Here is a 15,159-nt window from a genome sequence, read left to right on the forward strand (position 1 = left end):
TGTAACATGACATTGTAATTATTCTTTTAAATCTTTAAAAAGTGTTAAGGCTCTCTTATCCAAAGTCACTACCAAGTATTTTCCTAAATCCTTCTCTGTGCTAATTAATGAATATAATAAATATAGTTTTAATTTAAAAGTTAAGATCAGCCTATAACATGCCCAGTTTAATCTACGTTTTCCATAAAATGTGTCATCTTTAATAGTGCCATCAAAATTCTAATCTCTAATCTTAAATAGCCCTTCATATGTATTTAATATACTTTAATCCTTGCTCTATATACTTAATCTTTACACCAGCCATATAATCTACTCATTATCATTCCCATTTTGCAAATGGGAAAATAGGTTTGCAGACACTCAGTGGTATTTTTGCCCAAGATCACATAGATATTCTTAGACACATAACCATAAAATTCTGAAACAAATTTCTGCAAAGTGAATCACACTTCCTAAATATCACTATAAAATTTGATGCCTCTATTTCTATGGGAAAAGCTATAAACCTGTAATTGCATGAAAGTTAAACAGTGGTTATCTCTGCTGCTGCTGCTGCTAAGTCGCTTCAGTCGTGTCCGACTCTGTGCGACCCCATAGACGTCTGGCAGCCCACCAGGCTCCTCTGTCCCTGGGATTCTCCAGGCAAGAACACTGGATTGGGTTGCCATTTCCTTCTCCAGTGCATGAAAGTGAAAAGTGAAAGTGAAGTTGCTCAGTCGTGTCCGACTCTCAGCGACCCCGTGGACTGCAGCCTACCAGGCTCCTCCATCCATAGGATTTTCCAGGCAAGAGTACTGAAGTGGGGTGCCATTGCCTTCTCTGGTGGTTATCTCTAGATATAGCTTATAGGTTTATACATATCTTTATAATCTGAATATTCTACAAATAGGTACAGGTTTTATGATAAAAACTAAAAATAATTGAAAAGAAAGTATCAGATCTAAAATTGAAAGGCATATTATGATAAAACAATAATCAGGTAATTAAGATACTGGGTTGGCTAATAAGTTTATTCAGGTTTTTCCATAAGATGTTACAAAAAACCTGAATAAACTTTTTGGCCAGCCCCATATACCTTAAAGTAGATTCCTTCTATTGAGATTTCAAATACACAGTCAATAGCTAATTAGGTGGAGGCATATGAAATTTCCAAGATTTCACTGTTTTGACCTACAGAAATAGCGGTTTTGTTTCAGTTTGATATATCCAAGCTTTTTCTTTGAAAGGGCTTTATTGTCTTGGCTATGCCATCCCTGCCTCACAGCCTTTTGGTGCTTATGTGGTACTATAAAAGGATCATTTATTATCTTAAAGTCGTTATCCTGCATATTGACTAATCTTCTGCCACCAGAATGCACCTTTGTATATAAACTATATACCAGAGGTAAGATTTACATGAGTGTTGTTTCTTTAAATAAACTCATTTAGGTGTACATATTTTAGGTAGATACAATGTATATGTACATTTGAAGACAACTCTTATACTTTATCAAATCTAAGGCTCTATTGATTATAATAACTATTATTATTTTTGAACCACCACAAAGTAAAAACATGCTAATATATAATTGTAAGATTCCTTTGACTGGAAGATACATCCCAATTTCAGAGATATTCTAATAAAGAAAATGGACATGTCAGAATTGATAAACCACTCAATTCATGAAGCAAATGGAGAGAAACTGACCAGGACTAGGAAGCACTGGTTCAACCCTCAGTTATAGTAAGCTTGATCACTTCTCATCTCTGAACCTATTTGCTCATGTGAAAAATGGGGAAAAATGATAACTCTATACTTCACATGATGATTGCGAGACTAATATGAGATAATATATACGAAAAAAGTGGTCACCACCAAAAGATGATTAACTGACTCTGAATTCATTTTATCAGTTTCAATTTTTAGAGATACCTCACAGCTATAATATTTTTAAATATAAAGGAACCAAACACTCAAAGCGAAGGTCTTTTTGACTTCCCTCTTCATCTCCCCACTCCTGAGACATACAAACATACAATGTTTGATTACCGTAGCAATGGCCTTGGCAAGGACTCTGAAAAGCTGGATGTAGGCAGACAGAGTATGCGGTCCATAAATTGTGGATGCGGCCTCGTACCGCTGCGCCTGCAGGAGGGGCAGAGAAGAGTTGGACACCATCCTGCATAGTTCGATCCGTCCGTTTGCAGGTGTTGATTTTAGTGACAGGTGATGACTGTACATCTTGCATATCCAAACTGACGTCATTCAAAGCTAATTATGACAAAGGAGGGTGAGCATTTCCATTTACCAGCTGAAGTGAATGGTTCCCACCAACTATTTGTTAAAGGCAATGAATTCTCTTGGTGCGTGCCATTTGGAGAGTCAATCCATTTTATTTGAAAGAGGGGTTTATTTGAAAGAAACCATTCTGAATAAATTGGATGGTTATAGAACCATCTGGAAAAGGACATTTAACCCATCCGCTTCTTGTTGTTTAGTTGCTAAGTCATGTCTGACTCTTTTGCGACCCCATGGATTGTAGCCTGCCAGGCTCCTCTGTCCCTGGGATTTTCCAGGCAAGAATACAGGAGTAGGTTTCCATTTTCTTCTCCAGGGGATCTTCCTGACCCAGGGATTGAACCCACATCTCCTGCATTAGCAGAAAGATTGTTTACCACTGAGCCACCTGGGGAGCCCATTTAACCATCACAGAACTATAAAATAAAACCAAATACATCTCCTTTCACCTGCGGTCCAAAGATTTGGTTATTCACAGAAACCTTCAATTCATCAAATCTAACATGGAACTTATCCCTCCAAATATATCCGCTTTCCCTGTAACATTCTTCATCTCAGTGAAGCCTATGCCAGGATCATCTGGCAGTCATCCTGTAAGTCTCCAAGTCATCATTCCTTAAAAACCTCTTGAATTCTTTCATTTTCCTCTTTCTTTACTGCTTTAACCTTGGTCAAACCCTTACCTCTCACCCAGATCATAACTACAGCTTCTTCACCAGTTAGTTCTCTGCCTCCACACTTGCCCTTCCAATTCATTTTCTACACTGCCATCCTAGTGAGCTTTCTTTTTTTTTTTTATTTTATTTTATTTTTAAACTTTACATAATTGTATTAGTTTTGCCAAATATCAAAATGAATCCGCCACAGGTATACATGTGTTCCCCATCCTGAACCCTCCTCCCTCCTCGCTCCCCATACCATCCCTCTGGGTCATCCCAGTGCACCAGCCCCAAGCATCCAGTATCGTGCATCGAACCTGGACTGCACGTGTACCTCTAGTGAGCTTTCTAAATCACAGCATTCCTTCCTTTGAATTGGACTACAGTGCCCTAAAATCCTCCTTATTGAGTCAGAGCTCTGTGGCATAGCACAGAAGATTCTCCATTGACTAACCCCTGCCTCCCGCTTTAGCCCATCTCACTACCCTCCTCATGTTTATCCCAGGGTATTCAGCTAAGTACAGCCCCTTAAATATACTAAGCCTGCCCCTCTGGACCTTTGCATATGTAACTCCCTCAATATGGAACACCTTCCATTAACTTTCATTATATTTGCTTAATCAGTCCTTACTTATTCTCAAGAACTTGGACAAACACTGTATCTTCATGAAAATTTGCCAATTCCCAGTGTCAAACACCCAGTCTAAACCGATGCTCTTTCTCTTTGCTTTCATAACACCTTGTGCATCTCTTTCACAGAAATGGAATCATCTGCTTTCTTCTATGTCTTTTATGTCTTCTACTGACCCATAAATTCTAGTGGGCTTGAGGGCAGCAGCAGATTCATAACCATTGTCATGCCCAGATCGTGGCTAATACAATATCTGTCACAAAACACATCTGTTGAATGAATGAGTTAATAAATCAATTAATTAATACTAATTTTTGCATGTCCCTAATCAGGAGACAAGCTAGTAGGAGTTTCTAACTATTTGTACCATGGTCTCCTTTGGCAGACTGTTGAGGCGATGGACCCTGCTAATAGTAATGTTTCTAAACACATAAAATAAAATAAAATACATGGGTAGACAAAGGAAACCCATTAAATGTAATCGAATAATAAACTAGCTTTGTGACAGAGCAATGTTTGCGTTTCTGTGTGATGCCCTTGAATAACAAGATCTTGTAGGAGATCTAATAACTACTGTGATTTTAAAATAGCAACAAGAATAAAAGACTTCCCTGGTGGCTCAGCTGGTAATGAATCTACCTGCAATGTGGGAGACTAGGTTTGATCCCTGGGTTGGGAAGATCCCCTGGAGAAGGGAACGGCTACCCACTCCAGTATTCTGGCCAGGAGAATTCCATGGACTGTATAGTCCATGGTGTTGCAAAAGTCAGACACAACTGAGTGACTTTCACTTTCAATGAGAATAAAAGATATTTCCATATATGCAGTAACTAGGTGGGATATAAAAATATTCATGGTTCCTATTGATGACAAAAGTCATAGTTCTGATCATGTTACTGTCATTTGTTGGCTACATTCATAGTTGAAAGAAGTGCTAAATAACATGCGAGCCTGCTCAGTCACGTCTCACTCTTTGCAACACCATGGACTATAGCCCATCAGGCTCCTCAGTCCATGGAATTTTCCAGGCAAGAATACTGCAGCGTGTTGCCATTTCCTCAGTTCAGTTCAGTCGCTCAGTCATATCTGACTCTTTGCAACCCGCCAGGCTTCCCTATCCATCACCAACTGCCAGAGTCTACCCAAATCCATGTCCACTGAATTGGTGATGACATCCAACCATCTTATCCTCTATTGTCCCCTGCTCCTCCTGCCCTCAATCTTTCCCAGCATCAGGGTCTTTTCATATGAGTTAGCTCTTTGCATCAGGTGGCCAAAGTACTGGAGTTTCAGCTTCAACATCAGTCCTTCCAATGAACACCCAGGACTGATCTCCTTTAGGATGGGCTGGTTGGATAGCTTTGCAGTCCAAGGGACTCTCAAGAGTCTTCTCCAATACCACAGTTCAAAAGCGTCAATTCTTCAGTGCTCAGCTTTCTTTATAGTCCAACTCTCACATCCATACATGACCACAGGAAAAACCATAGCCTTGACTAGACGGACCTTTGTTGGCAAAGTAATGTCTCTGCTTTTGAATATGCTATCTAGGTTGGTCATAACTTTCCTTCCAAGGAATAAGCCTCTTTTAATTTCATGGCTGCAATCACCATCTGCAGTGATCTTGGAGCCCAAAAAAATCAAGTCAGCCACTGTTTCCACTGTTTCTCCATCTATTTCCCATGGAGTGATGGGACTGGATGCCATGATCTTTGTTTTCTGAATGTTGAGCTTTAAGCCAACTTTTTCACTCTCTTCTTTCACTTTCATCAAGAGGCTCTTTAGTTCTTCACTTTCTGCCATATGTCATGTGCATATCTGAGGTTATTGATATTTCTCCCGGCAATCTTGTTTCCAGCTTGTGCTTCTTCCAGCCCAGCGTTTGTCATGATGTACTCTGCATATAAGTTAAATAAGCAGGGTGACAATATACAACCTTGATACACTCCTTTTCCTATTTGGAACCAGTCTGTTGTTCCATGTCTACTTCTAACTATTGCTTCCTGGCCTATCTATAGGTTTCTCAAGAGGCAGGTCTGGTATTCCCATCTCCTTCAGAATTTTCCACAGTTTATTGTGATCCACACAGTCCAAGGCTTTGGCATAGTCAATAAAGCAGAAATAGATGTTTTTCTGAAACTCTCTTGCTTTTTTGATGATCAGCAGATGTTGGCAATTTGATCTCTGGTTCCTATGCCTTTTCTAAAACCAGCCTGAACATCTGGAAGTTCACGGTTCACATATTGCTGAAGCCTGGCTTGGAGAATTTTGAGCATTACTTTACTATAATGCTATACTGAGTTATTCTCATCAAACTTATTATTCTCATCTAAGTTTATTCCAGTTAAGAATCTTTATTCAACAGGAATTACTCAAAGGCAGGGACCTTCAGCAAAGTCAACAGAGGGCAACAGGGCAGACTCCACTGCTGGAATTACTGAGCATTTGTCAAGAGGCAGCCTGTGTGCCACACTATGAATTGCCAAGTCACACTTCAGATGTATCAGAAACTAGTAAGTATGGACTTCTACCCTGTTTTCATATTTTTAGCTACTGGTGTTTAAAAGTACTTAGGGTACTTTTTGTACTATTTGTAACAAACAAAATAAAAACATCACCAGTCAGCAGCCTCCCTAATTTTTTGAGGCTCTGTTTCTTAACCTGTATCATGCTATAGTAATACCCTACTTCAGTCAGGGCTAATTGAGAGGATTATATAAAATCACATTTGCAAAGTGCCTAGCCAGTGCTTTCTCTAGATAGTAGCTGCCAATGGCCATTTTCTCAGGTTCTACAGAAGCTTAAGGCACCAAAAGCTGTATGGATCGAGTTAGAAATGTTGTATGCCATATCCCAAGCTTATTACCAGTGCCCTTGACCAAGTAATTTATTTCGGGGAAAGTGGAAGTTAATGAGACTAGAATTCTCTACTGAACTTGGAAATGGTCAACCTAGAACTCCCAAATATGACCTCTGGCTTATCCTTTTCTTACCTGCTCTAAAACAAAACCATATCTCAAAAAACATGATTAAGGAAGTCCAGAAAGAAAATCTGCATTTGCTACAATAGTCTTGACCAGGATATAATTCATTTAAATGATGAGAACTTTCTACTTTACCTGGTATTCTTCATATGTGGTAATGTAGTGTGTATATACATTACATAGACCTGAAATAACAACAGTCATATTCAGCATCCCATAAGCTTCAAATTCCTAGGGCAAAGGGGAGAGTGTACTAAAATTACTCTTCATCTTAAAGTGTATTATCATTTTTGTTATATTTAACATACAATTATCAATATGAATTTTTATTGTAATATATCTATCTTAATATTTTTCCAATGATCAAAATTGCCCAGGAATACAGGAGTATCAGAGAGCCCTTGGTGAAAAGTTAAAAGCCTTAACTCTGCACTCCAGTTGGGCAAGTCAATGGATCTATGAACACCCTAATGACTCTATTTGCTGATGCAGAAATTTATCACTAAAAATATAGATGTTTTATCAATTTCCTAAAAAGTCTAAAGGGAGCATTATTAGCTAACCACAGTAGCTATTTCCAGCTCCAAATAATAAGACTTTTGCTGGTTATGTCATTTTAGAAACATTGACAATACTGAAATACTGACAATACTGAAATAAAGAAAATCACAAATATAGATAAAATACATAATTTTCAACGTCTTGGATTTTTTTTATATAGGACTTTAAGATATTAATGTACTTGGGGTCATTTACTACTGAATCCATAAAACTCATAAATTTTAAATTATTAGTACATAAATACAAATAAAATATTTTAATCCTACTATATTTCCTTTATATTTTTAAATTTTATTCTTATGCCATCAATATTTCATATTCACCTCCAGGTTTTACTTTCAAGAAGTGTAAAACTCTTATCATCTTAGCAAAGATTAATTTAAAAGGTATCAGATCATAAGGACAGGGAATTCTTCTCCTCTTTTCCAAATAAAAATGCATAGGTATATTATTTCATTTGTAACTTACTTCTCGAACTGCCTGCCGAAGTCTTCGTCCAGACATGGTCCTGAGTCAAGAAAACAGAATTATCTAAGTGGTTTCCTATTCAGAATGTATGCAAGGTACACAGAAAGGTACACAAAAGGTGTGAGGTACACAAAAACTTGTAAGGAAAGCCAAAAAGTTAGCCTGGCTACACAACAATAAAGTGTATAGAAACAACGCAAGTTCTAGTTGAGCTTTTTTCCACACTGCCCTATCTTCAAAATAAATCCTAAACCAAAACCAGATAAGCTGAGGGAGGAAAACAGAATCAGTGAATATCACTGGCAGAAGATCACAACTGTCTTTCATTCACTGAGTCAACAACTGGTTACATTCTACATTAATAAGAGCTGAGGCAAGTAGAGTGTACACTATTCCTGCCTACAGAGAACTTATGCTTCATTCATTTATTTAGCTCAGATGGTAAAGAAACCACTTGCAATGCAGGAGACCTGGGTTCGATCCCTGTGTCAGGAAAATCCCCTGGAGATGGGAATGGATATCCACTCCATTATTCTGACCTAGATAATTCCATGGACAGAGGAGCCTGGGGGATTACATGGGGACACAACTGAGCTACTAACTTTATACCAGACCCACTTGAAAAGGCTGAGGACTCAACAGTATGGAGCTTACATTCTTGGAAGAGAAGATGGTCAATAGAAAATAAAACAGTGAGATGACAATAAGTGCAATGCAGAATATGAGGCAGGATAAGGATGAAAGAGGGTGGTGGTGGCCACTGTGGTGATGCTCGTAGCCATGCAATGGTGCCGGTAGCAGTGCTGGGTGAAAACAGCGTCATGTGCTGTAAGCAGGGCCGGCGTCTCTGTCAGAGTTTTCAGCAGAGAAATGAAGGAATGAAAGAGTTGGCCATGGAGATATATGGAGGGTAAGTGTTGCAGGTAGAAGGAGCTGTTTAAGTTCAAAAGCCCTAAAACAGGAGCATGCTTGGTAGTCTGAGAATTACAGTGGAGCCAAGGCCTCTGCCGCAGGTGTGATGAGTGGTACAAAATCAGATGAGACAGTTTGCTGAAGAGAGGATCGCAGAGGGCCTTGCCGGATATTATAAGGGTGTGAGGGTTTCTCTGGAGAGTTGGGAAGCTATTGAGAGGTTATGATAAGTGACATGATTTCACTTATGCTTTATAGGGATATCTCTGGCTATAATGTTGAGAAAAGACTATAGAGGAGTAAGGGAAAGGCAAGAAAGTGAGATGGTTATTGCAGTAATCCAGGGAGAGGCAATGGTGACTTAGACCCAAGTAGGGAGGAGGTGGGTGGGGGCAGAATGATGGAAAGTGTTGAATAGAACATGCAGAATTTGCTGAGGGATTTAAAGCAGGGAAAATTGAAAAAGAACTCAAGGATGACTGAGATTTAGGCCCTGAACAACGGAAAGATACAAAATTGCTACTTATTAAGACAGGAAATATGGCATAAAGAGCAAATTTAAAACATGTTTCCATGCTTCTAATACCTAAACTGATTGTTTCATGTTCCTGTATTTTAATATTATTTAAAGTCTTTCTGCTGACATGTCACTGCATAATTTTAATCTAGAATGATAACTTCTCAAATTTTTACATTTACTTCAAGATACCCACTCAGTTCAGTTCAGTTCAGTCGCTCAGTCGTGTCCAATTCTTTGAGACCCCATGAATCGCAGCACGCCAGGCCTCCCTGTCCATCACCAACTCCCGGAGTTCACTCAGACTTACATCCATCGAGTCAGTGATGCCATCCAGCCATCTCATCCTCTGTCGTCCCCTTCTCCTCCTGCCCCCAATCCCTCCCAGCATCAGAGTCTTTTCCAATGAGTCAACTCTTCACATGAGGTGGCCAAAGTACTGGAGTTTCAGCTTTAGCATCATTCCTTCCAAAGAAATCCCAGGGCTGATCTCCTTCACAATGGACTGGTTGGATCTCCTTGCAGTCCAAGGGACTCTCAAGAGTCTTCTCCAACACCACAGTTCAAAAGCATCAATTCTTCGGCGCTCAGCCTTCTTCACAGTCCAACTCTCACATCCATACATGACCACTGGAAAAACCATAGCCTTGACTAGACGGACCTTTGTTGGCAAAGTAATGTCTCTGCTTTTGAATATGCTATCTAGGTTGGTCATAACTTTTCTTCCAAGGAGTAGGTGTTTTTTAATTTCATGGCTGCAGTCACCATCTGCAATGATTTTGGAGCCCCCCCAAAAAATAAAGTCTGACACTGTTTCCACTGTTTCCCCATCAATTTCCCATGAAGTGATGAGACCAGATGCCATGATCTTCGTTTTCTGAATGTGGAGCTTTAACATTCTAATATTTCTGCTTTATTGACTATGTCAAAGCCTTTGACTGTGTGGATCACAATAAACTGTGGGAAAAAAAACCCTCAAAGAGATGGGAATACCAGAGCACCTGACCTGCCTCTTGAGAAACTTGTATGCAGGTCAGGAAGCAACAGTTAGAACTGGACATGGAACAACGGACTGGTTCCAAATAGGAAAAGGAGTACGTCAAGGCTGTATATTGTCACCCTGCTTATTTAAATTATATGCAGAGTACATCATGAGAAACGCTGGGCTGGAAGAAGCACAAGCTGGAATCAAGATTGCTGGGAGAAATACCAATAACCTCAGATATGCAGATGACACCACCCTTATGGCAGAGAGTGAAGAGGAACTCAAAAGCCTCTTGATGAAAGTGAAAGTGGAGAGTGAAAAAGTTGACTTGAAGCTCAACATTCAGAAAAAAAGATACACACTAGTGAGAGGCATAAAGAGGTTTATTCTTCAGAGGGTGCACGAAAAGAGGGTTGAAAATATTTGTCACTATTGCCATACATAGCACAGTAGGATACAGAAGAGTCAGTACAGGGTCATCTGCCCATGATAAGAAGTGATTTCAACAGAAACACATCTACAACTATCACAAAATCTCACAAAATCAAAAAGAGGAACTTACGTGAACTCCCCAGGGATGGCAGTGATAGCCAAGAACCCGAGAGTAACAATCTGAACATCAACAACATCTGGGTGCCAGGGATGAGGTTTTAACAGCTAAGAACCAAAAGCATGAAAACTGTGTTAAGAATATTACTCTCTTTGCTCAAGAGACCAATGCTGCTCACAGAATTTCCTTGTTAATGGATATTAAATGTTTCCAGTTGTTTGAGTGTCTTATCCTACAGTCACAGGTGTTTTTCTAAGTCATGTAGTATTAAATATTCTATCTAGAATTAATATGTGAATTTCAAATACCAGTGTCCCATTAACCTGGAATTATTTTCTCATCAATGAAGTTTTTGGTGGCTTTATCTTTCTGGAATCACAGTGTGTAACAGATAACCAAGGTTCTCCTATATTACCATGGTGACTCTCCTTATAGAAGACAAAGAAGGAATTACCATCCTTTGAAATAACTTAATTATTTCTCTTTTTACTCTAAATAACACTTTAAATCTTCAGTTACTAAGTCTTGCCTTATTTTTCTTCTCCAAGAGAGTATATCCTTTACCATGTTCAGATTAGCACAGAATCTTTCCCTCTATTCCTTCTATTCCTTCATTGCCTCTCCTTCTTGAAGAACTTCTAAGTAAATGTTAGGGAAAAAACTATATTTAAAAATTGTTTCTACATCAAAAATTCATGGTATTATGAACACTGGCATGAATATGAAAATCCATGTTCCAAAGGGTATTTAAAAAATATTGCTTTAGTTAATAATGTTGCCTGAGGTGTGGAAAATAACCTGAGATGTCTTTCTCTGTGAGGAATTCTGTGCTCATAAATTTTAATCTTATTCTTCCTTTTCTTCTGTTCTAATTGTTTCAGTTATTTATTATGGATGTAAAAGTCTAAGTCAGTATATTTAGTAATCATATCCCTTATTTCCTTAGAGTTAAACTTATGGCATCCATATTTTTAATATTAAAAATTTAATTTGGGAACATTTGTATAATACACAGATCTACTATTCAACACGGACCTATTCATATCTGATAATTCATAGATTTAAAAATAACAATATACTAATTTCACCATGATAATCCAAATACATTACCTCTCCAGTCTGAAGAAGAACTGGCTTTGGTTTATGGCATTCTTTGATTTCTTCAGATGGCTTGCCCAGAACCTGATCCCGAAGAGTTTCCCAAAATGAATCCCCTTCTGTCATCCCTATTAGGAATGTTACAATTAATATGATTGCAACCCTCTGAAAAATACCATCATTTTGACAAATGTTGTACAACAATGCTTTCAGAACTTTGAGAGATTTTATTAAGTTTGCTGTTCAATGATTTCAAACAGTTTGCAAAATAGAAGAGGTAAAATTTCCTGTTCATATTAAAGTAGGAGCCATTATTTAATTAGATCCTCAATGTGGTTGATAGAGTAAAAGAGTATATATGTTCTACATCTTTCAGGTTTTGTTTTTATTGCTCTTCCTCAACCATGTTGCCAATTTTTAAAATATGATATAATTAAATACAGGTCAATGAGCTGAATTATCCTTTTCCTATTTTGAAAGCTATAAAAGATATCTCCAGTTTGAAGTACCAGTTGTTTAACTTGTGGTCTCTAAAGACCCTCTCTTGATCTCCACTTAATTATGTGTATACACACACGAGCAATTAAAAACCACCAAGCCTAACACCCATAATCTAGAAAAAAGCTATGTTAACTACAAAACCTAAGAACATAGAATACATAATCAGGAAAATATAATTACTATGAACTTATTTGGACCTACTTATAGAGCACACATGGGACTTTCAAAGAACTCTTCCAGCTCAATAATAAAAAGACAAATAGACCAATTTAAAAATAAGAAAAATATACGAACAGATATTTCTCCAAGTAAGACACAATAATGGCCAACAAACATAAGAAAAGATGCTCAATATCCCAGGAAAATGCCAGTCAAAACCATAATGAGATACTACTCCACACCCCAGGGGTAGCTACAATCAAAAAAAAAGGAAGATAAAAACAAGTATTGGTGCGGATGTGAAAAAATTAGAATCTTCAGAGAGAAACTGATAAGAAGATAAAATTGTGCAATGATTTGAAAATACTCTGGTAGTTCCTCAAATAATTAAACATAGAATTTTACCATAGTGATCCAGAAATTCCACTTCCAGGCATGTACCAAAGAAATGAACTCATATGCTCACACAAAAGCCTGGACATGAATATTTATAACAGCATTATTCCTAACAGCCCAAAACAGAACAACCCAAATGTCCATCAGCTGAGGAATGCATAAATAAAATCCGACAAAACCATACAGTGAAATATTATTCAGCCACAACATGACATAAATGAACTTATCTACAAAATAGACTCACAGACATAGAGAACAGACATGACTGCCAAGGGGGAGGGCTGGATTGGGAGCTTGGGATTAGCAGATGCAACTATTATATACAGAATGGATAAAAAAACAAGATTCTACTGTATAACATAGGAAACTATATTGAATATCCTGTGATAAATCACAAGGGAAAAGAAAATGAAAAAGAATGTGTGTGTGTATATATATATATATACATTATATATATACACATTTGTGTATAACTGAGTCACTTTGCTGTATAGCAGAAATTAACACTACACTGAAATCAACTCTACCTCAATAAAACAATTTTTAAAAAGAAAAAAGGCAATGAAATTATTTTAGAATCCATGGTACAACATGGATGAACCTTGAAAACATGATGCTAAGTGAAAGAAGCCAACACAAAAAGCCACATATTTTTATGATTTCATTTATATGAAATGTCCAGAAGAGGTAAATATAGAGATAGAGATTCGTGGCTTCCTAGGCCTGGAAGAGATGGGGACTGGGCTGTGATGGCTAACATGTGCAGGGTTTCTCTTTGAGGTGATGCCAATGATCTACAATTGATGGCGGTGACGGCTGCATGTATCTGTGAACACATTAAAAACCACAGAATTTTATGTTTTGTGAATTACATCTCAATCAAGCTATCAAAAATTATTTATTTTAGAACACTAGACCAAGCTAGATGAAATATTCCCAGGCAAGATGATGCCAACTGTATCATGTTACAATTGTATTTATTTTTCAACTAATGGTTCCAAAATATACATGTATATAGAAGACCAGAATGAAATAAGCCAAAATATTGCCCGTTGGTGCTACTGTTCAATTTTTTGAACTTTGTGTACTTTCCAATGCATGTTATCACAGTGATAATCAGGATAAAGTATAATCAGTTATAATCAGGATAACCTATAATAATCAGTTATAAATTCATGGAAATAAACACAGGAAGAAGACCCAGGATCACATGCTTTATGCTCCTCAAGTCTTCTGTTCTGAGGAATTTGGGCTCCAATAAAGAATTCCAGGAAAGAGACACTAATAACCAGATGGAAGGGCCAATTCATATTGTGGGTGTTAAAATGATACTCCTACTCTACACCATTCCAGCTCCATTCCTGCCCAATTTAAAACTATTCCTCCACAGGTTGAAATGCAGAGAAAATCTCTGATTCTTATCTGAATCAGTGGAAAGCTAAATTATGAAAGATACTGACCCTTGAGAAATCATGTACAAACCTGGAAAGCCTACCTACCCTTCAATTTTAAAAATTAAAACAGTAAATGTATTGGCTACGTGAAACCCTGTTAAGAAACAGAATCCTGAAGTTCAGAGTCCAGAACCATAAACCTGATCAGACTGCACCTCACCCTGAGTAAAACTGAGGGTTCCAAATCCATCGATTGTGCCAGCTGCAAAACTGTAGCCCAAGGCTGGTTTACACGTTTTTACCTAAAGGAAAAAAAATTAAAACAAACAAAAGAAACAGAAGTTGAACTTCAACCATAAGATCAGCCCAGAGCTTTTCCCTTGTGGCACATAATCAGCATGACTCACTGACACTTACTGTGTGTGTTGAATTGAGCCACACGGTGACATCCGTCATATTCACCCACTGATGAGCTGAAGCCACTGGCCCAGTTACCTCCCGGGAGGCGGACTCATACAGTTCCTAGAAAACCCACACAGCCTTACCATGAAAAGCAAACCAGCTAAAATGAATACTATACACTTTTACCCAACAAGTGCCAATTTGGAAAAGCATCCTTCAGTCAAGTATTGTGGTGCTGGCTGATTAGCCAGAGCATTTTCAACTCTCCACCAAACCCACAGTGACTTCCCAGAAACCTGAAGGCCCTGAGACTGTTGACCTGGGTTTATTGCCCACAAATACGAAATTGCAGCAATGCAGGCTATGGCACAAGATGCTCCAACCTCACTGGAAAGACAGTCAAGAAATTTGAAGGTTAGGAGTGAAAGCCTTAGTTGCTCAGTCATGTCCAACTCTGCAACCCCAGGGACTGTAATTTAGCCTGCCAGGCTCCTCTGTCCGTGGGATTCTCCAGGCAAGAATACTGGAGTGGGTAGCCATTCCCTTCTCTAGGTGATCTTCCCCATCCAGGGATCAAATCCCAGTCACCTGCATCACAGGCAGATTCTTTACCATCTGAGCCACCAAGGCAGGTTAGGAGTAGATGGACCAAATTATCTTCTTTGCA

General features: G+C 38.3%; 1 protein-coding gene across 2 annotated transcripts in view; it reads right to left on the reverse strand.

Moving 5' to 3' along the window:
- The window catches only part of ASAH2 (N-acylsphingosine amidohydrolase 2), an 89,436-nt gene that overhangs the window by 16,253 nt on the left and 58,024 nt on the right, over window positions 1-15,159 (reverse strand). For both annotated transcript variants that reach the window (XM_025273930.3, XM_025273928.3), the window contains 7 exons: window positions 14,508-14,612; window positions 14,311-14,392; window positions 11,653-11,768; window positions 10,555-10,649; window positions 7,579-7,618; window positions 6,685-6,780; window positions 2,030-2,125 (listed from right to left, as the gene is read on the reverse strand). In XM_025273930.3, the coding sequence (XP_025129715.2) occupies window positions 2,030-2,125; window positions 6,685-6,780; window positions 7,579-7,618; window positions 10,555-10,649; window positions 11,653-11,768; window positions 14,311-14,392; window positions 14,508-14,612 (630 nt within the window). The remainder of the gene's footprint in view (window positions 1-2,029; window positions 2,126-6,684; window positions 6,781-7,578; window positions 7,619-10,554; window positions 10,650-11,652; window positions 11,769-14,310; window positions 14,393-14,507; window positions 14,613-15,159) is intronic.

This window comes from Bubalus bubalis, chromosome 23, assembly GCF_019923935.1.
Source record: "Bubalus bubalis isolate 160015118507 breed Murrah chromosome 23, NDDB_SH_1, whole genome shotgun sequence".
Taxonomy (NCBI): Eukaryota; Metazoa; Chordata; class Mammalia; order Artiodactyla; family Bovidae; genus Bubalus; species Bubalus bubalis.